The sequence below is a fragment of the Lipophrys pholis genome, assembly GCF_963383615.2.
Source record: "Lipophrys pholis genome assembly, chromosome: 3".
Lineage (NCBI taxonomy): Eukaryota > Metazoa > Chordata > Actinopteri > Blenniiformes > Blenniidae > Lipophrys > Lipophrys pholis.
The window spans coordinates 35,387,694-35,410,064 of NC_137627.1; the positions used below are offsets into that span (position 1 = coordinate 35,387,694).

Genomic DNA, 22,371 nt, shown 5'->3' on the forward strand with positions numbered 1-22,371 from the left:
GACGACATTCCTTCAGTGTCTCCAGTTCATGAGCTCGTGTTACGAACAGCCGCTCAGTCTGCTGCTCTGTTCTAAACATCTCTAAATCTGGATTTAATGCACCGTCGGATAAAAGTACTCAATAGATCATCCAATGGATTATAGAGAATACAAGTACACAATAGTAAGAGTAAAGCAAACAGATGTAAACAATATAATGAAGGCCAGCTGTTCTCCTCCTCCTCCTGTTCTCCACCTCCTCCTCCTGGTCGGTCCAGAAACCTTCAGTATTCGAAGTTTCTAGCTCCTCCTTGATTTTCCTCATTTGAATATTGGATCATAGGAGCTGCATTCAGAATCTGCTGTGTCTGTGTGAGCTGGACTGGCTCCGCCCACACATGCCCATCTTGGGAAGAGGAGGAAGTACTTCCTCTCGTGGTGCCATGTGCCAGAGCAGAGCTGCCTAATTGTGGGAGGAGTCAAAGGGAGGGCCTACCTTGATTGGGATTGGCTAAACCCCCGATGACACTATATAGGGTTTGATTTCTGATTGGCTGGTTGGAGCAACACACTTTTTAAAACCTGAAACAAGCCAGGGAGAGAGAGGACAGACTGTCTTCACTTCGTTGGCGTCATTCCAGGTATGAGGACCATTAGTACTGTTGGAAAAACTTTAGAAAGTGGATTCTGCATCTTATAAGCCCTTTAAGTGTATCACATGACAGAACACTTTATTAGACAGTGAGGTCATATCCATTATTACTTTCTCATGTTGGTCTTTCTAAAGTCTGATAAACCTTTTTCTAGTCTTTAATCTACACATAGATCAGCTGCCAGGGGGCATGACCAGGATCCACTGCCTGCCATGTGAGCGGTTTAACGCCACTCACGTATATCATGAACGTCGCCACTCGGTTTCCAGTCTTCAGCTTGAACACGGGGCTCGATGGAGACTGAGTGTCACAGGAGAAGACAGATATCAGAAAGCTGCTCACTATCATATTCGTTAATAATGCTGCTAGTCATTTTACCAATAAATCTAAAACTGCTGACCAGCCCTCGAAGCCTTTTACATCTTTGTCACATTCACCCCTTCATTCACACACCGATGAAGGCGGCCGCCACACAAAGCCCTAATCCATCCACTGGGAGCCATTTGGGGATCAGTGGGAGAGATGGGAATTGAACCTGCAACCTTCCTGTAGCGCTGCATTATGTAATAATGGTGCAGTATGTAATAATGCAATACATTTTCAAGTCTTTATGTAATAATGCCTCATTTTGTAATAGTCGCATTTTGTAATAAAATTCTTGAACGCATTTTCGAACAAACTTTGACATATTTTGTAATAAGCTGTTGCATATTACAACAGTTAATATTAAATGTGGGTGTGGCACTTTTTTTTTAAAGAAAATGCTGAAAAATACATCTACTAGATGCACTGGGACACATCATCAGTGATGTAACCTGGGGTTATTGGGTGTTTCGGGTCTTTCAACATCAGACACCCTCGCCCAGGCGACCCGGCCGAGGTTGACCAGACCCCAGCCTGTGTCCCAGCAGCGTTTGTTCACGGCTCTGCCCTCTTCATCCAGAGCGACCTTGTGGCTTTCTCTGCGGCTTCTGAAGCGGATCTAATGGCCTTTCGCTTTGCCTCTCCAGTGAGGCCTAGCAGCATGAGCACTTTGCAGAGTGACCACCCCGCAAATCCACGGCAGCCCACCCCCAGGGGTTCACACCAGGTCCTCCAGCCTTGCCTCCTACACTCATCCACCAGCTCCTGGTACTTGGCACATTTTCTCTCATTGTCCTTGTCTATGCGCTCTTCCCAAGGCACTGAGTATATGTAATAATTATGTAATAAATGTTGCCCTTTATCCTTATACATGGTTCTATGTTTAATAATGACGAAAAATTAAGATTGTTCTGCCACACAGCGATGGTAGAACGCAGGATCTAAATCAGGTTGAACTTTTTAGATCTGCCATTTTTAAAGTTCCAAGCCAACCAGTATTTCCACGAGACATGTCTTTATTCTTGAAGAAATGAAACCAGATTGTTAGAGCCTCTGAGTGCATTTAATCATTTAACCCGGGTTTTGTAATAACAAAATGCGGCAGATTATTACAAAATCGGGTTTTATCACATATTGTGTTGAAAATTCATTACATAATTACATTTTGCACCATTATTACATAATGCGGCGCAACACCTCCTGATTGGGAGTCGATTGCTCCTCTAACTGCCCTGGAATTTATCACAACAAAATTGCAATAAAATTTGCAGCCCTGTAACCAGCTAACACTGAACTTACTGTGGCGTGGTCGAAATGAGGCTCGTAGTGTCCACCAATCCCATAATTCACCACTTGGAGGTACTCGCTGTACGGGTGCTTCACGTTTAGACCCGTTACCATGGAGATCCGCTGGTCCAGCCTCCCAACAATGGAGTGTGCCGAGTCCTTGAGCCAGGCACTGCAAATGAGACGGACCCACTGAAAACACAGTCCAACACCTGCTGCAGAGTATAAGTGTACCAGTAAGAAGGCTCATGGCAAGTGGATTATTCTTCATTACAGAAAAGTATGGAAACTTTGGAACGTCGCTTGTTACCTTTTGCTTATACGATAGTCTGCGGTTGCTTGTTTCTCTCCAGCTGCAACCACCGATCTCCTCAACTGGCCGAGAATATAAAATAAACAGTGTGCGGTTATGGTAAAAGTGAGTTTGGTGACTTTTGAAGAGGCGATACACTCCACTCTGGTCTTCGGGTCTTCCTATTTGAATCATTTCTGTCTTCCCAGGGAGATTAAATCAAGTCCTCTCAAACTAATTGAAGTACTTCCCCCTCAGATCAGACAAGACTCAATGAATACAATAAGTATATTGTAAAATCTATGGAAAGTAAAGCTGTCGCTGAAAACTCACCCTCATGCCACACATGCTTTGTATGAAGTAGTTAATCTTTGCTGAATGTCGGACGTTTAGTATTTTCATACCATAAGATATAATATATATAATATATATAAGATATAAGATATATAGAATATATAGAATATATAGTATATATAGAATATATATAATATAACAGGGCGTAAACAATAACTAGTATATGTTTATGAGTGCTAAGTAGAAGATACAGTAAGTCTTCCTTTATAGCCTGCAACTGTAGCACCAGTAACATGTTGCATTATTACTTTTAATTGATTGCAATAGAATCATTACATTCATTATCGTGAAATATTTAGTTCTGAATGTTTGTGTTTGAACACTTTTACCCTTTAAGTATTCTTAGTGATTTCTTTTTTTTCACAATTTACTGTCAAAAATTGAAAGGAAAAGCCCTCCCTAGATAACGTCTAATACACCCCCTCTCTGCTTTCATCGTATTTCTATTTGTTTTAGCAGCTAAACTCAGACGTGCAGCTTTCACGAAACGTCCACAACCTGAGAGCAGGTATGAGAAATCAAATCCCTCAGAGAATTCTGAAGACTGAAAACAAACAAACCTGTGAAGGTATATTTCTAACAGGTGAGCCAGATGATTTAAACATATTAAAGCATTTTTTATTCTTCTCTTTGTTCACAAAGACTCTCCTCGTGATAGGTCCAATTGACAATAATTCCAAAATGAATAAATGAATTTAATGCATATATCATTCATCTTTTTCACATTTTAACAAGTACATGAAATGTTATTCTGTCAAAACTGAACACCTCAGATTCAGAGTTTTATTTTAACTGTAAAGCAATCATTTTCTTTTTAATCAGGTAATTAAAAACCCCATCATGAAAGGCTGTTTGTTCTGACGGCAGCCTGATTCCAAGGCTTTAGGAACCATAACCGTCCTCGTGGTTAAAGAACAGCGCTCACGCTCCAAACCAGCACCGAGCCGCCGGCCTGTTTTCAATCAGCCTGCAGCCTGACAGAATGTTGAAATAAGTCGTGGTGTTTTTCATCCGAGCAGAGGTTGGAAAACTCAGTGAGTAAAGCCAAACCCCTCACAGAAACTATAGGCAGCTGAGTTAGAACGGCCGACACTCCCTGAAGCAGCTCGGTCAACAGAGCGTCCGGGTCCTGAGCCTCGGAGAAGTGGGACTGAACGTTCAAGCTGTTTGGATAGTTTCAAGAACTCGGCCAAGTTTTCATAGTAACGTATCCCTCGTTCCTTGAAGCCTCACTAAATGTTTGGACACGGACCAAGTCTTCCTCCGGGTCCTCCCGGTAGGAAAGCGAAGGTTTGGCTGAGAGGGAAGGAGCGCCACAGCAGGACACATGATCCAGATATACACTGTCTCTATGTTTCTGCTGCACACCTGAAACCTTTCAGTCTCCACTCATGGACACAATGTGGAGCCTTTCAATTCTGCATATTCAATTATAATCCCCTCACAGCTGACAAAGCTTCATCAGCAAACAAAGTAATGAACATTTTCAAAGTAATGGTGCGCTTTAGCTCGCCTTAGACGAAAGTGAACATTCATGGATTTGCCCATGAAGACTTTGTGCAAATCAGCTGTGAAGTTAATATCGAGTTTTACATCAGCAGCTGATTGTCTGCGTTGTATTGTGACGGTTTCCGATCCTTTTCTGGACTCCAATCTTTTATTTTGGTAATAACATCCAGCGTATTTCACCTTTGATTTCACTGAGCGTCACGACGAATCTCACTGCTGTGGGCTTCCTGAGTGAGGAACAACTCGTCTTTCTGTGATGATCAGTGACATACTGGAAATGACAGGAATGATAATGAATCAAAACTTGCTTTAATGAGAACTGCCCTCTCATCTTCTCTGTATTGTTTGTTTTATGTACTTGTGTTTACATGTGGTTTTGTGTCTTCAGATATATGGTCCTCGTGTTTGTCTTTTGACCAGATGATCAGTTATTCTTCATCTCATCTTCCTCCCATCAGTCTCATTAGATAAAGTTCTTCTTCCATTAAGCGCCTTCATTTTCCCTTTCGATCACCCGCCTTGTGCTGCTGCGCTGTTTTCTAAAATAAAGAACTTTCAAATGAAGGCCACCAGCAAAAATATTTCACTTTCACTTAAAGCAACACTTCTTGTCCCGCATAATGTCAAAGTGTTCACAGGCAGATTTCAGCTTTATGAAACGATCAGTTTGGAAGAAACTACAAAAATCCCTGAAGCTCAGAAACCTGGTTTCACTGGACTCTTTTACAAAAAAACTGTTTAGCGACTTGGAGACAGACACATCTGTCTGCAGATGATTTGAATGATGGATTTAATTTAAATTTGTGGGCAACTTTTTTTTTTGTTTGTTTTCAGTAAATTTCCATATTTTTAATGTATTGACATTTTTCTAAAATGTTTTATGTGTTTTATGTGCCTGTTCTTTCTGGAACCTTAATGTACTGCTGCTTGTCTTGGCCAGGGCGCGCTTGAAAAAAAGATTTTTAATGAGCCTTCAGCTTCAAGTAGCTCAGAGAAAAAAGGAAGAAAAAAGGAAGAAAAAGAGAGAAAAAAGGAAGAAAAAGAGAAAAAAGGAAGAAAAAAGGAATAAAAAGAGAGAAAAAAATAAGAAAAAAGAAAAAGAGATTTTAAAATCTCACAAAGTTTTTTTTTCTGGTAAAATAAATTAACAAAATGATGTGATTCAAGCAAATGTTCTGTAAAGGAGGACGAGGAAACGCGGGGAACCACCCTGGATAATATGAACAATCTGCTACGGCAGTAGAAGCAAGCCAAACATGGAAACTGTTTCCATGTGACAATACATTCTATCCTGCAACGGCCCTTATTTAGTCATCAGTGGAATGTTCTAACTTCTCCTGTCTTCAATGTGTGACTCACAATCTAATTTCATCTCATTTAATTGGGGGACCAATTAGCTTCCCTGGGCAACAACATCTTTGACAGATTTGCTGTCCTGACAAAGTCAAACCGACTGTTGAACTGTTTTGTTGGTCTTATGCAGCAGAGCTCTTCTCATTAACAGACCACTCACCCCGGACTGGGCCAGCCCCTTGATGTCTCCGGCCTCGGCGTCGGTGATGAAGTCGTGGTAGAGGACGACAAGCGGCTGCAGACTCAGCAGCTCCCGTCTGGCGGGCAGCAGCAGCAGAGCCGGCCGGCCGTTGGTGAAGAGGTCGCAGTAGAGTCTGGGGTTCTTGAAATGCAGCGGCTGTTTGGAGAAGAAAAGCGTCCGAGGTCCATTACCAGCCTCAGAAACACTCAGGGATCCTCTCAGTGTCGACGTCTGCCCATATGAGCTCAAGAGCTTCGGCTGCTTTCAACTCATTTGAACTTTTAATAACCAAGAAAGCAGTTTACAAACTCGAATGCTGATGACGACTCAGTTTAGTGTTTTTATTCCCGGCAGCTTCATGAAGAGGATTTCTCCTCCAGCTCTATCCAGACTGAAAGATTCTAAACATCTGATGGTTTTAATGTCTCGTGCCAAAGAAATGAGAGACCTCAGTGGCTTTATGACTGGTTTTATTCATATTCATGATGCTGAGAGAATTAATCTCTGCACTTTTTTATTTCTTTCTATTTGTCCAACACTTTTGTTTACGATCAAATTAAACTAATCAGACTCCAGTTCGTCTCTGCTGCACTTTGTTCTCAAGGACCAACATGGTAATAATGAAAATAATCAACATGACACCGATTAAACATCAGTCTGTTAGGGTTAGGGTCTTTATGATGCACATAACGACTGAGAAAGTCAAACTCATCAGACCAGTTGTGTCTCCTGTCACTCAGAGAATCCACTATAAAATACTGTTCAAACCAGAGAAGCTGGGAATGTTTTAGACCCAGAATATGAACCTTCTGTTAGGAACCATCCAGACCTGCCAGGTCATCCTCATCGAGATACTGTCTGTTCCCAGGGGCAGAAACATGGAGAAGTAGTTGTTTATTATGTTTTTATACACTGGATATGTGGGAAAAGGTCCCAGAACCACGTTGACGGCTTCATTCATTGTAATGAATGAATGAATGACTCAAGTGTTGCTTGTACTTTTCACTCTTGTCATTTCAGGTTTAATACTTGTGTGTTCTTCTGTTTTTATCCAAACTGGATTGTTTTGAATTGCCGTCCATGATGGGAAGACAATCATTCACAGGAAATTTATGATCAACAATTAACCTCAAATGCATTTTTTTAAACGTGGAGATAATAAATGAAAGTAATTATCGCTACTTGATTCCTTATTGATCCCAGTGAACCATCCAGATGTGATCAAGTTTCATATCTACGTCGACATAAAATAAAATCTGCCTTGAGTTTTTCAGCCTCTGGATGTTTTCACAGCTTTAAAGGGCTTCAGCTCACTGCAGTTTGCTCCTTAAATAACTGAACATGTTCAGACTCGGTGTCACCTGAACACCTGACAGGTGAGATTTATTGGCTTTTTCCTCATCAACTGCACGTCTATTGAGTGAGTTTTCTCCCTGCTGAGGGGCAGACGACTTCACTTCTACCTCCCCTGTAGCCTATTTACTTTTTATACTCTGATTACGGGTTTGAGAGGTGCTACACTCACTGGTATAATGAGCATAAAATATTCTAAATAATACAAGTCCATATATGAGCAGTACTCTGAAAATAATAATAGAACAAGTTAAGACTGAATAAGGTTTAGAAAAAATTACATTTGAAATTCTTTATTTCATTCAAAAGTAAAGATGATATAAAATAAAATAAACAGTTTTAGCAACAAAGCTTCCAATTCAACACATTTTGAATGAAAGGGAAAAGAAGAGAAGATCAGTCTTATATAATCTGCCCTTTAGTTGCCTTTCAATCGCTTTACATCAGTCCGTTAATGTTCAACATTCTAAATATTTACAGATTTACAGATATTTATTTGTAGGTATTTGTTCTATAAACTACTTCCTGTCACTGTGACACTTCGTTCCATTGCTTTGGGGTTTTTAAAGATGTCTGTTCCTTTCAAATTATAGTGACTTTCTCTTTTTTCAAACTTTTCTAGGATGTTCTTTGACAATGTTTTTTATTGGCTTTATACAAAATATAATAATCAACTAAATCATTACATTTTCGTGACTTATGTACATTTGATAAGATTGATTTTGGAGTTTCTGAGGATGTTCAAGCTCATTTTGATTGGGTAACATAGTACTGAATTATTTTAGTTGAGTGAAGTTTCCAGGAAGACACAGCAGTGATTTGACTGGTCCGTTATGATAAATACCTGAGAGCCTTGAGTCCGGCAGAGTCTCTCATAAGTGTCCCTGGTGCTCAGGTGAGTGGAGGAGGGTCTCCTCAGGCCGGCGCCTCCCGGTGGATCTGCAGAAACTAGCAGCTTCTCGTATTTCTCCACATTCCTCACAACTCTTCCATTCATCGGATCTGAGGACAAACACCAGCCGCGGGGTCAGAAGGTGGAGGCTCCGGGTTGGAGGTGAGGCCGGCGGCCGAGGTGAAGGTTTACCGTGATGGAGTAACTCCTGAGACAGACTCAGAGCGGAGGAGACGTTTCCCGTCTGAAACAACGACAACAATCAGTGGCTGACTCTCTTCTGAGTGGAATGCTCTGGTTAGTGTCTGTACGCCTACTTTAAAGTGAGAAAAGGCGAGGTGATCCAGAGCGTCCTCCAAAGTGCCTTCGTTCTCGGGGCTCCACTGTCCTCCTGCTCCCCTGAAGAGTCGCACCGACTCCTCCAGCCACTGCACCGAGTGGTAATAGTCCTCTTGCTCATAGGCCACCTGCACACAGTCTGGATCAATTCTGCTGACCTCAGCATTCTGAGAGTGGCCATAGTGACACGTAAAAGGGAGAACACACAGGGAGAACATGCAAACGCTCTCTGAATTCAGACCAGAGACCTTTTGCAGTGAGGTGAGAGAGTGAACCACTGCACCACTGCACAGCCCTCTGAAAGAATTGTGTTTAGCAATTAAAGATTAAAAGGAAATTAGAGCAGATATTTCTGTTTGACCAGTTGTTCTCTGGCATTTGCTGCATGTGTAGTACAACAAGAACTACCAGTCCTGTCCAGAGAGAACTACTCAAAACTCATACATATGCACTTTAATGTTCAAGCATTTCATCTTTGAAAAAAGGGGGCGCTCTTCTATTAGGCGCTGCTCTTCTATTGGGAAGTATACGGTATTTAAAAAAATTAATTGTTACGAAATATTTTCATCTTTATTAAGTACGTTTTGGTGTTAAAGAGCGTCTATGTTTTGATATTTAAGAGTTGATCATCTATAATAGAATTTGGGGTACTTGTTTCAGCAGCTTGTATCAAAGCATCTTATAACTTATCTGAGCTTATTTCCTCCTGATACATTTTCTTCCGTCGTAGTTTGTTTTCCTCAAGTACAGGATGACTGAAACCTGGTAAAAGGTATAAAATGAGGATATTTGAAGCAGCACCTTTCAGGTTTGATGTAATTCTGACAACCAGTGGAGATGAGAAGGTTTCTCTGGCCTCAGGAGAAACATGCAGCCTGTCCCTCTGATTGCATTATGGGTAACGTAGTTCTGTTTTAAGAGGAAAGCATTTCTGCACCAATTCTCTTCATGAGGCGTTTCGAGGAGTGCGATGACTAGAACTAATGTTTTAAAGATGAGAGTCTCACCGCTGCTCAGACGGCTGCATTGTGACTTGAAACACTGAAAACACTCTTTTCACCTTCAAAATAAAAAAAACCCAGTCTGCTTCAGCAGGTTTGTTTTGAAGTAGATTTGATGGAGTAGCTGCTGCCTGGTGACCTGACAGCAGCCACGCCGACCACAGGGTGGTCTCTGGCTTCTCCCGTCAAAGCTCGGCTAAACACAATCCTCTGTGTCTCCAAACAGCTTCAGAAACTCTCCAATCAGCATGTTTCAGGTCGACACTCACTGCACGATGACACAGCCTCTAATTCAGACGATGCTCGTCCCCACAGTAATGGAACGAGGAGACACCAGATCTTAGAAATATGAGAGTATGATGAGAATCAAGAACCATCAGTTGGTATTTAGCCCAAACTGTTTTTTAAAAACCCTCCCAGTGAAACAGACAAGCTGTCAGTTTACAAACCCGGTGCAGGTTTTCACTGACAGCATCAAACCAAGAATCTCTGTTTGCATGTCGTGGATTTACTTGTTGTAGTGTTCTAATTCCGCATTACACTAACCACGCGGTACACATGTTCCCAGTTGACTGCTGTATTCCAGGTCTGCATATTAACTTGTTTCCATACGTCCATCCCTTCACTCATCTGTACCAAACCGGAGGTGACATGCTCTACCCTTGTGGAGACGAGTTCTGCTCTGGAGTTGATGTCTTTTCCATGAAGCAGCTTGCAGCCCTGCCCTCACATGTAGAAGAATTTATTGTGGTGGAGTCTCTTTCCCCTGCCCTCTACTCGTCCAACAGTAAATTCATCTTCACATCAGAAGGATTCCCCGGCAGGCAGTGGAAAGAATCTCCTCCCGAGGCCGACACAGCGACCGGCGGCTCTGGAATCAAACCGCTGCAGACCTCAGGAATGGGAATCCAATCATTTCTGCAGCAACGTCACCCACATTAATATATACGTATATATAGATAGATAGATAGATAGATAGATAGATAGATAGATAGATAGATAGATAGATAGATAGATAGATAGATAGATAGATATAGATATAGATATAGATATAGATATATATATATATCTTTTTTCTCTTTTCCCTCTGAAAACAGAAACAATGACAGACGTGTTTCAACACCCTTGCCTCACGTTCTCTCTTCTTTTTTTTGATAAATAAATAAAATAAAACAAAAAAATAGTCCCACCAACAGTCAAATCAACATCTAGACAAGTTGTTCTTATGAAATGACCTTCCATGAAGATGCAAAACAGCATTTAGCATCCAAAAAACAAACATTAATTAGGAACCTTAGATTGTTGACTAATCACAGTCAACACAGCCTTCCAAAGAGTCAATACCTGAGGACACGCCCACATACAATACATGATGACACGCCCACATATAATACCGGAGGACACGCCCACACACAGGAATTCAGGTAAGATTGTCATTTTCAAAATATTGATGCGACCAATTAAGGAAATGGGTAAGTTGGTCCATCTGTCTATTTGCTGCATAAATGATTCTGTAAGGGCGGTGTAATTATCTGGGATATCTATTGTTGGGGTGATTTTAACTCCCAGATAGGTAAATCTCTGTTTTGACACTACCAATGCGGTAGAAACTGGGGGGTCGAGCCTTTCTCCTTCTGAAAAATACATTATTTCAGATTTTCCATTTTTTATTTTATAGCCTGAAAAAATGCTAAAAGACTTACTAAGATGAGTTAAAGCAGGTAAAGTGTCCCCCAGCTTGGAGCAAAACTGTGGGGATTCACGACTCCACAGAGGAGGTGTCTCTCTCTCTCTCTCTGTCCCTCACAGGCTACTGGGTCCTTCCCCTCTGCTGCAGCTGCTGATGATGATTACCCTGATTGCTGCCTCTACTTAAGCACGCCAGCAAGCCACCCAGTTGCCAGAGGTTCCTGGTCACTCCTCCAGCCACTCCTCCAGCCACTCCTCCAGCCCCTCCTCCAGCCCCTCCTCCAGCCCCTTCTCTCTGATTCGCTCATGCCGCTCTGGCGGCGTCTTCCCCGCCTCCAGCACCGCTCCACTGACACCTTCCCGGGCTCCAGCGCCTTTCGATTCGGGTTCGTCGGGAGCCTCCCGACTCGCCTTCACAGACTCCGCCTCTCCCGTGCTGGAGGCTAGACCAGTTCTCGGGTCGAGAACTCGCGACAGCTGTCCCAAGGTTTGGGGTCTTTTGTGTTTCCGTTTATTTTTTCACCCTCGCCGTGGATCCCGGCAACAAAGACTCAGGGTCTCCCTTTAAGTAGTAGAAAATCCAATACTTAAAGGGTCTCCCTTTAAGTATTGGATTTTCTACTGCTGGACCGGAAAAGACCAGTCTACTTCTGTGTTAATGGTAAATAAAATACCATCGAACTGCATCCACTCCGCCTCCTGGTCTGCTTCTGGGTTCTCTGTCATCATACCGTAACAAAAACAGGATTATGTCATCTGCATACAGAGCTATACGATGTTCCAGAAGAACTATACTTATACCAGTTATAATGATATGCCCTCAAATTGCCACGGCTAAAGGCTCAATGGCCAAGGTGAATAAAAGAGGGGACTGTGGACAACCCTGTCTTGTCCCCCATTTCAATTTAAAGGGAAATAATGATAGACCATTGGTTTAAAGTTCAGCCTGTGGGTTTGAACATATTAGCTGGACCCAGCAAAGGAATTTCCCTCCGATACCAAAATGTTCAAGTACAGCGAACATATATTGCCATTCCATCCTGTCAAAGGTCTTTTCTGCGTCCAGTGACAAGATATCATTGTCAGGGGTATCAGACTTATCAATTAAGCACCCTTCTAATGTTATGAAAGCCCCGTCTGCCTTGGACAAACCCATTTTGAGTAGGAGTGGCTCAAACGTCTTGCACAGGATTTTAACATCATTATTAAGAGAGTTCGGCCTATAAGAGCCACAATGAGTGGCAGGTTTCCCTGGCTTCAGAAGTAAAGAGATCATTGCTGTATTCAGGGAAGGTGGGAGAGATTTTTTTACAAAGGCTTCTTGGTACATGTCAAGCATTGGTGGTATTAGTTTAGCATGAAAGATTTGATATATTTCAATTAGGATTTCATCAGGTCCAGGGCTCTTACTCCCTTTCATATGGGATCTAGCTTCAGAAAGTGTTTGTGCATTCAGTTAAAACTCAAGTGAATTCTGGGATTCATCATCCGGGGGATACGATCTAATGACTCCAAGAATTCTTTTTGTGCCCAGAGAGCTAAACCTGAATGTTCAGAGCTGTACAAATTGTTGTAGAAACTTAAAAATGTTTTGTTTATTTCTTTTGGGTCAGTTGTTATTCCCCCTTCAGCTGTTTGGACTTTATTGCTTTCTCTGCTTGTAAGTGTTTGATGTGCCAGGCCAGCAGTTCACCAGCCTTCTCACCTCGTTCATAGTAGAATCGGTTCAGTCTCGTTCAACTTTTCATTGCTTTATTTGTAGATAATTTGTTGTCTTTAGCTCTTAACCTATGAAGTTCTGTGGTTAGTTGGGATGTAGGGTTATGAAACAGTTGCGATGTGTACCTGTACCTGTAATGTGACCTGTACCTGTACTGCGATGTGTACTTGTACTGTAACCTGTACCTGTACTGCGATGTGTACCTATACTGTGACCTGTACTTTGACATGTACTGTGACGTGTACCTTTACTGTGACCTGTATTGTGAAGTGTACTGTGACGTGTACCTTTACTGTGACCTGTATTGTGAAGTGTACTGTGACGTGTACCTGTACTGTGTCGTGTACCTGTACCTGTACCTGTACCTGTACTTGTCCTTTGTATTGACTGGGATCCGGTCCCAATTGATGGTTGTTTTTGTTTTATGTTTTCAAGCTAGAGCACTGGAACCTCTGGGGCCTGTACTACGACGCTGGATTTCCTCTTATTGAGATAACTTCAAGGATTAACACTTGGTTTTCCGTACTATGCTGCTCGTTCACTTTTCACCGGGATAAATCTCCGTGGTAACTGACTGAATGTCTAACCTGCTCCCATCATAAAGACTGCTCAACCACAAAAGGTCCTGAAAGATGCCTACGCCTCTTCCCACGCAAAGTTTGTGATCTAAAAAAATGTACCTTACAGGAGAATATTGGTACCAGTACGCAAACTTTGAACCTTGAGCAGCACAATTTGGAGATGAGGAACCTGGTGTTGCCGATGATGAGGTGGAGAATTGAACCAGATTCATCTTATACATTTAATATCTTCAAATATCAGACTGATTCATTCACATGATCATAAACAGCCAAACTGCAGAGTTCTAGGTGTTTCTTTAGTGGAACATTAATACTGAATCAGCAGCACCATGATCATATGTCAAACTTTCCTCTTCTAATGATCCAGAGGACAGAACTGATTATCAATTGTGACAAAGTGAGTAACAATCAGTCTAATTTCAGAGTAAACACATGACTAGCACGGTGGCAGTCGTGAGTAAAGCTGCAGTGTGGATGAGCTGTTGTGCAAAAACTGATTCCCGTCCTCAGGAAGACACTGTCTGTCTGTCTCCAGTCTCTGGGGACGTCTGTTCTGTTCCAGCTGCTTTAATTAGGATTTACAGCTATAAGGTACAAATATACTAAACTGTATGAACACGGTAACAAAGTGAGTCTCTGGGAAAGTCTCGTGCAAAAAAAACTGCAATTGAGATGATTTAGCAATGAGTTACATGTAAAATAAACAAATTATAGATTTTATATTGCTTATTTCATTATCATACATACACGATACAGTTTAGTATATTTTTACATTTTGGCTGTAAATCCTGATAAAAGCTGCTCGTGTGGACGAGAATCACTTTTTGACACAGCACCGGTACGGTCACACGTTCGGGACGCTCTGCTGCTGGAGACGGATGACCTCCTCCTTCACCTCCTCCTCCACCCTCCTCCTCCACCTCTAGTGACTGAGGATAAAACACAGAGTCCACTGAACCTTTTCACCGTCCCTGTTCCAATATTTAATTTATACATTTAATAAACACATAAAACTGAACTATATCAGTCTGCTGTGTCTCCACCAGAATGTCTCCTTCCTCTCTGACACGCTGACACACACTGGTGTCACAACCATGATGTCACTCTCCTCCATGATGTCACTCTCCTCTGCCTCAGCGATGTCACTTTCCTCTATGATGTCACTCTCCTCCATGATGTCACTCTCCTCCATGATGTCACTCTCCACTGTCTCCATGATGTCACCCTCCGCCATGATGTCATTCTCCCCTTTGATGTCACTCTCCTCCAGGATGTCACTCTCCTCCATGATGTCAGTCTCCCCCATGATGTCACTCTCCTCCATGATGTCACTCTCCTCCATGATGTTACTCTCCTCCATGATGTCACTCTCTTCTGGCCTCCATGCTATCACTCTCCTCCATGCTATCACTCTCCTCCATGATGTCATTCTCCTCCATGATATCACTCTCTCCCATGATGTCACTCTCCTGCATGATGTCACTCTCCCCCATGATGTCACTCTCCTCCATGCTATCACTCTCCTCCATGATGTCACTCTCCTCCATGATGTAACTCTCCTCCATGATGTCACTCTCCTCTGGCCTCCATGATGTCACTCTCCTCCATGATGTCAATCTCCTCCTTGCTATCACTCTCCTCCATGATGTCACTCTCCCCCATGATGTCACTCTCCTCTGGCCTCCATGTTGTCGCTCTCCTCCATGATGTCACTCTCTCCCATGATGTCACTCTCCTCCATGATGTAACTCTCCTCCATGATGTCACTCTCCTCCATGATGTAACTCTCCTCTGGCCTCCATGATGTCACTCTCCTCCATGATGTAACTCTCCTCCATGATGTCACTCTCCTCTGGCCTCCATGATGTCACTCTCCTCCATGATGTAAATCTCCTCCATGATGTCACTCTCCCCCATGATGTCACTCTCCTCTGGCCCCCATGTTGTCACTCTCCTCCATGATGTCACTCTCCTCCATGATGTCACTCTCTCCCATCGACAAATGAACAGGGGCGGAGTCTCTGTTTTCCTCCTCCTAAAGTCTGATGATCTCCTTCGTTTTCTTGGTCTTCAGGATCAGGTTGTTCTCCATGCACCACGCAGACAGCCTCTCCACCTCTTGCCAGTATGCAGACTCCTCCCCTCCTATCATCAGCAAACTTTTTCATGCAGTTGCTGGGGTGTGTCGAGGTGCCGTCATGCGTGTAGAGGGTGTAAAGTAGGGGGCTCAGCTCACAGCCCTGTGGGGAGCCGGTACTGAGACTGATGGCTGAGGAGACATGGGGGCCCACTCTCACCCTCTGAGAACGGTCTGTCAGAAAGTCTTTGATCCATCGGCAGACAGAGTCACATATTCCCAGATCGTACAGTTTTGACACCAGTTTGTTCGGTAGGATTGTATTGAAAGGATGGAAACTCTAAAGTAAAAGAAGAGCAGTGAGGAAGTTCAGCCCAACACCTTTCTGCTGGAATAAAGTGAAACTGAGTGATCACAGTCCGTTTATATCACTGATAAATTAATCTGGTATAATCTCACCAAGTCAGCATTAACAAGTCAGGAATGTTCTGTCTTTGGCTGCAGCAGCAGTGTTGCTTTGAGCTGCTGGATGTGTTTTAATTCTTCATAATCTCAGAGAATAACTGCTCCTTCAGTAATCTGTAAACTGCTCTGCAGAGTTTCTCTGTGTGTGATTGGTCAGATGCTGCAAACTCCGCCCCTTTCATGTGAACGAGCACATGTAGGTCTGGGTTGAACCAGAGAGTTGATAACCTGCTTGGTAGTAACGGTGATCAGGATCAGTCAACCAGGAAACAGAGAGATCCTGGATATGTTGATCAGGGTCGTAGTACAGGCCTCTGGTCCCAGTACTGAACTACTGTAGTTTTCCTTCTTCACTTCTCATCTCAGGCTCACTAATATAATAAAATACATAATAAAATAATGTGGACAGAAGGGCCACAGTGGAGTCGGAACATGTTGAAAACCACAGAATGGAACCACAGAACGATCAAGACATCTAAAAGAAAATAGAAGTACTCGGACGAATTGAATGGAAAATACTTATGTTGTTTATCTTTTAGAATTCATAAATATAAAAAATCTGTACCTTTCCAACCAGAAAGCAGTCATCACCGGACAGCAGGACAGACTTGGTTGGCATGTAGACATCGACTGGCCCGCCGTCACCAACTCTCTGAAAACGGCCGCTGACGAGGCCGGACACTCGGAGCGCGTAGACGTCCTGCAGCCTCATCAGCCCCCTGGCGGCGCCCTGGAGGTCCACCAGCGTCGGCAGGTCAGCCTCCTCCTCCTGGTAGCGGGACCTGAGGGCTGGACGGCAGAGAGGGGGGGTTAGGAGGTGTCAACAGCAGAGAGGAGGGAGGAAAGGGGGCGGGGCTTCAGTCGCCAAACCTTGTACGTTCTCCAGGGCTTCATTGCTGAACACCACGTTCAGCCACTCTGAATGAAGGCGCTTGATGAGGGTGAAGGCCACCAGAGGGTTCGCCATGGCGGCCGCTGGTCCTTCGTAAAGCTCCGTGTGCAGGTCAGACACTTTGGCGTGGAAACTGTGAAAGACAGGCCAGATAGGAGTGTAAAATCTGAGTGATTAAACCTTCTGGAGGAAAACGATGAATTCATTCACATCAATGAAGATGACGGCTAAATAAAGCAGGATGAGTATTCTTTTGGCAAAAGCTCTTGGATGGCAGGAAAAGGATGACATCATCTAGATTCTCAGAGTGAATCATGGAAACCTTCATCTTAAGAAGCACATTTTCCAACCCGACGCCACAAAACACACAGTTCAGTTATTGCAGGAGAAGTATCGCATAAAAACTCTCAAACAGGAAAATAAGAGGTGTTTCTATAATACAACTGTTGAATCAGAGACAAAAATCAGGAAAAAAAACTGTAATAAAGTATAAACAAGTAATTATATCATTCTTTATTGGGCTATAAGTTTTGTATCTGTTTGCAAGAGATTTGAATATATATTTGACTTAAAATCTAAAGTATAGAAATATCCTCAGTGTTAGAATATTTTCAAAGTATTTCAGTGAGTACCTTGTAAAGGGTTAAAAAAAACATGTTGAAACAGCTGAGCAGCTCCACACACATCACCACTCTGGTTTTGAAAATACATTTGACAACAGCTGAGGTTTATTTAATTGCAGATGTGTAGAGTCTCCACATGTTCATGATGATGATGATGATGATGATATCATCCCCAAACTCTCCCTTAGATTCAAACTGGATCATCAAATTCACCCTATCTTTGCACAGAAACACTTTTGTTAGTGAGGCAGGAGAAAAGAGAGAAGCGTCTCACCGCCGGATGTCCTGCAGCCTCTCCAGCTCCTCGTCGATGTAGGTTTTCAGGTAATCGATCAGTTTGCGCTCGACACTGATCGCCTGCTTCACGTTGAGCAGGGAGGTGAACATTTCTCCTTGGCAACCTGGAGCCACAGTCAGACTCAGCAGAGAGAAAACGAGGCAAACGTGTGCAGCAGCAGGCTGCATCTTCTCCACCGTCCTCCCAGGACTTTCTCCTCACTGACCTGCAGTCATCTCACCATCCCTTCTTTCTGGAGGTTTTTCTGAGCAGCGCGAGGATTTCACTCCCACACCTCCTCCATGTGATCAGTCACAGAATCCGTCTGAACTTCAGGGTCCTCTGGTCAGTTCAGGACGTTCAGCAATTTGCTGCCTATTAAATCTGAGCGCATGAAACTATTCTATTTTGAACCATTAATAATATTCTCTCTCTCTTTTAAACTTTCGCTTTACATTCAAAGTTTGAGAGAAAGGAGTTATTTCCCAGTGTAATAAAAAATAGCATGTGTTTGGTGTAACGGCGACCTCTGCTGGCGACGTATCGCCGTTACATCCAACTGCAACTTATGCGTCATAACCATCCAGCTAAACGAACTTCACTGTCAGGATTGAGAGTTTATTACATAATATTCTGATAGTGTTGGATGTGATGAGCAAAAAACAAGCATTTCTACTAATCTGACTGGGACTTACTGACCTCATGACAGAATGTCTCTGGTTTAGGTTTGGGTCAGTCCTGGGGTCTTTTACAGAAATCAGAAAATGTCATTGTCATTGTCATAAAACAACAAAACTTTGTCGGTTGCAATCAGACTTCTTGGAGCAGCAGATAAATAGAAAAAAAAAATCATATTTAGGATAAAATTTGTATCAAGACAAACTGTAGAGTTTGCATGTCTTCCCGAGTGTGTGTGGGGTTTTCTCTGCGTGTTCATCCACGGTCCAAATGCATGTATTTTAGTTTAACTGCTGACTGAATGAATCGCTGTGTGAATGTGAGTGTGTGTGGTTGTCTGTCTCTCAATATTTGTCATGTGATGACTGGACAGTCGACCCCAGCGTCCAGCCCTCTGCAGCCCTGATTTTAATGAAGAACGATAAATGATGGATTGTGAATAAATGTATTTTATTAGTCCAGTTTGGGAAACACTTTCATCAGAGAACAGTATACTCAACATGTATAAAACATTTCATTATTGTAATTAATGCCCTGAATAGAAATACATTTATTTTATGCATTTTGTGGAGAAAAAAATATATTTAGAATAAATACAATAAATATATAAAATACACTTTCTAGTCAAAGTAAATTTTAGAATTGTTCAATGTCTGTTGGGGAAGGTTGTATGTATGTATGTATGTATGAATGTGTGTGTGCATGTATGTATCATGTGTGTGTGTGTGTGTGTGTGTGTGTGTGTGTGTGTGTGTGTGTGTGTGTGTGTGTGTGTGTGTGTGTGTGTGTGTGTGTGTGTGTGTGTGTGTGTGTGTGTGTGTGTGTCTGTCTGTATGTATGTATGTATGTATGTATGTTTTAACTGTTTGTTTACACTTCTGTAGCACTTTGAGATTGCTTAAATATAAATTGCATTACAAATAAAGATTATTATTATTATTATTATTATAATTATTATTATAATTATTATTATTATTATTATTATTATTATTCATTTATCTATTTCATTGTTTGTTTATTCTATAATTTTGTTTCTTGGTGTTGAATCAATACATTTTTCTATCCTATGAATAAATTAGATAGTGATGTATCAACGAACTGCAGATTTGCTGAAGCTCCATTCAATTTGTCAGGTTTTTTTTCCTTATTATTATCAAAATATAAACTTATTAGCTACATCAGCAAGCAGCACCTACAGGAGAGTCGCTGTAAGAACTCTAAGAAAATGACTGCAGCTCTGTGTATTCCCGCAGAAGTTCATGGACGACACACATTAACATCTGCAATCAAACACAGTCTGAGATTTCTTGCTTTTACTTGTCTGCAGAAAAGTGTCGTCATAGTGAATTATAGTGTTGATGAAGGATTTCTGGTCCCTCGCTTGCACACTGGTCACAGAGTTTTGTGTTTTGCGAACCTATAAAACTATCGAGTTTGTGGTCAAAGAGGGTCTCTGGTAAGAGGTCATGATTGATTTAACAAAGAGTAAGCATGAGTCGGTTTATTCAGATTCCTTTAAATCAACTGAAACCACTGAAGGCATCTTATTCTTAGATCTTTATATCAGAGCACCGTTAAAGAGTTTCCACTCACTTAAATGCAGCAGCATGATCAAACTGACCAAATATCAAAGCATTGTGTCAAAAAAATGGAAGGAAAACAATTGATTTTACTGATTTGAGTCACTTTAAATGAAAAGAAAAACTGTTTCAGAAATGCTCATTGAACTTATGAGGAATAATTTCATTAAACTCTAAAAAACACACAAAAAAAAGCATTAAAACCAACAAAACTACCAGTGTGAGGCACATTAGACTCTTCTAACTTCTGCATTTTGTCTTTTTAAAAAGATTATTCTCTGACCATGAACATGTTCACTCTGATGCAAGAAGTGCTCTCTTACAAAATCCACATCTGGAGCTCATTTCAGGCTTTATCAGCCTGAACAAGGGGAAAGTCCACCAAAGTTACAATAATTATTCTGACATCAATCCTTCGATTCCATTTGAACTGGAGTGGAGCAACAATTAAACAAATATTCTTCTGCCTTATGTCACAGTTTCTGCACAAAGTTCAAGCTGACCGAGGAAAATATAGCTGCAGTCATAGATTTTATATTCAAACAGATAAATAGTCTGTATCTGCAGCACACCTTGAACATTTTTACAGTTTGTGTTTAAGAGTCGAGAGTCTTTCAGGTCAGAGGGAGAGCCGACGGAGACAGTTTGGTGGACATGGATGATTTGATTGGTTGTTCCCATACGTAGTTTCAGGTGTGAGATCTGCAGGTAAACGTATTAAATGTGTGTTTTGACGTGTGTGTGTTGGAGGTTGAAGGCCTGGTCTTCAGGAAGCAGACGCTCCCTCCTGCAGCTGCAGTCTGACGCCAGGTCGCACTTTGCTTGAGCTGCGGAGGAACATCTTGCCGACGTACGCCCTCAGGCTCTGGTCCCTGAAGCCGTAGATGAGCGGGCTGAGGAAGCGCGGGACCAGGATGAAGCTGAAGTAGTTGAAGAAGGCGACGTCCTCCGGCTGCCAGTCGGCGTGCAGCACGATGAGCGACACGGTGATGGGGTTGGTGAACGCCAGGACGCTCAGCAGCAGCTGGAAGGCGTGCAGCAGCACCGTGTGCATGGCTTTGTTCACCGACGCTTTGTCCTGCCGCAGCTTCCTGGTCTCCAGCAGGATCCTCACGTAGGTGAAGAGGATGACGACGGCCACGACGGCGAAGAACAGCACGCTCACCGCCGCCCTGAACAGCATCTGGACTGGGGAGGAGTTCACCACCACGCTCTTGCAAAGCACCGGCGTGGAGAAGACGTCCACGGCGGCGTCTGGCTCCCCGATGGAGAACTCGGTGACGGTGAACAAGCAGCTGACGAGCCACAGACACAGAATGATGATCCAGACGCGGTCCGAGCGCCAGGCGGCCGGGCGCCGCAGGGGGTGGAGGATGGCGGCGTAACGCTCCAGGGACATGGTGGCCAGGATCAGAGGCGTGTTCTGAAAGGTGACGGTGGAGAGCAGCAGCAGCGGGACGCAGTAGACGACGGCGAATTTCACCCGGGCCATGACGAAGAGGAAGAGCAGCACGGACGACAACACCTGCAGGCTGTCGTTGACCAGCATGTAGGCGAACAGGATGTAGCGGGACGTTTCCAGGAACTGCCTGTGGGAGGCGAAGACGTGCAGCATGACGGCCACGCAGCAGAGGAAGACGCAGAAGAAGGGGATGACGATGCACACCTTGATGATCACCGACATGCTTTTCTGAGAGGTGGCGTTGACCTGGAGGTCACTCACATTCTGCATCCTGCCGCCGCAGACCGGAGGTCACCTGCTGGAGAAGAACGCCACTAAAACATCCTCAAACACAAACTAAATAGGAGGGAAACATCCAACTTCAAACACACGGCGTGCAAGAAAAGATGGACTGTCGAGCTGAACGCTTCATCACAGCCCGGATACGAGGGCTGCACTTACCTGAGGGCGTCGTTTACCAGCAGACAACTTTCTCCTCTTCTTATGATGAAACACGACCTCAGTAAACATCATACATCATAACCCCCCCACCCCCACCCCCCCCCCCCCACCCCCCCATCTCTTGAGTTTGACCTGCAGTGTGACCCGTTCCCTCCAGAGATTTCATAGAGACGCAAACAGATCACAGACTAGCGCACTTCAGTTTGTCCTTTATTACAAGACTGATAAACAGAATTCATTCACATAAACAACTTTGTGACGCACCACTGAACCATTTATTCTGACTGAAGTTCATCTGCAAGATTTATTTAATCCTTAAAGTGAATCCGC

At 43.0% G+C, this 22,371-nt stretch overlaps 2 protein-coding genes across 2 annotated transcripts; both read right to left on the reverse strand.

Annotated features, from left to right (window-relative positions):
- Nucleotides 1-794: 794 nt before the first annotated feature.
- p4ha3 (prolyl 4-hydroxylase, alpha polypeptide III) lies at nucleotides 795-18,108 on the reverse strand (the record flags this gene model as incomplete). Its single annotated transcript, XM_080460238.1, has 10 exons — nucleotides 17,878-18,108; nucleotides 16,959-17,113; nucleotides 16,654-16,877; nucleotides 8,534-8,683; nucleotides 8,409-8,460; nucleotides 8,169-8,326; nucleotides 5,951-6,127; nucleotides 2,593-2,657; nucleotides 2,295-2,454; nucleotides 795-932 (listed from the first exon to the last, which is right to left on the reverse strand). The coding sequence occupies exons 1-10, from the start codon at nucleotides 18,066-18,068 to the stop codon at nucleotides 795-797; spliced, it is 1,470 nt and encodes a 489-aa protein (XP_080316364.1). The 5' UTR covers nucleotides 18,069-18,108.
- A 2,796-nt stretch (nucleotides 18,109-20,904) lies between these two features.
- or95a1 (odorant receptor, family 95, subfamily A, member 1) lies at nucleotides 20,905-21,870 on the reverse strand (the record flags this gene model as incomplete). Its single annotated transcript, XM_080460239.1, has 1 exon — nucleotides 20,905-21,870. The coding sequence occupies one exon, from the start codon at nucleotides 21,868-21,870 to the stop codon at nucleotides 20,905-20,907; it is 966 nt and encodes a 321-aa protein (XP_080316365.1).
- Between the last annotated feature and the right edge of the window lie 501 nt (nucleotides 21,871-22,371).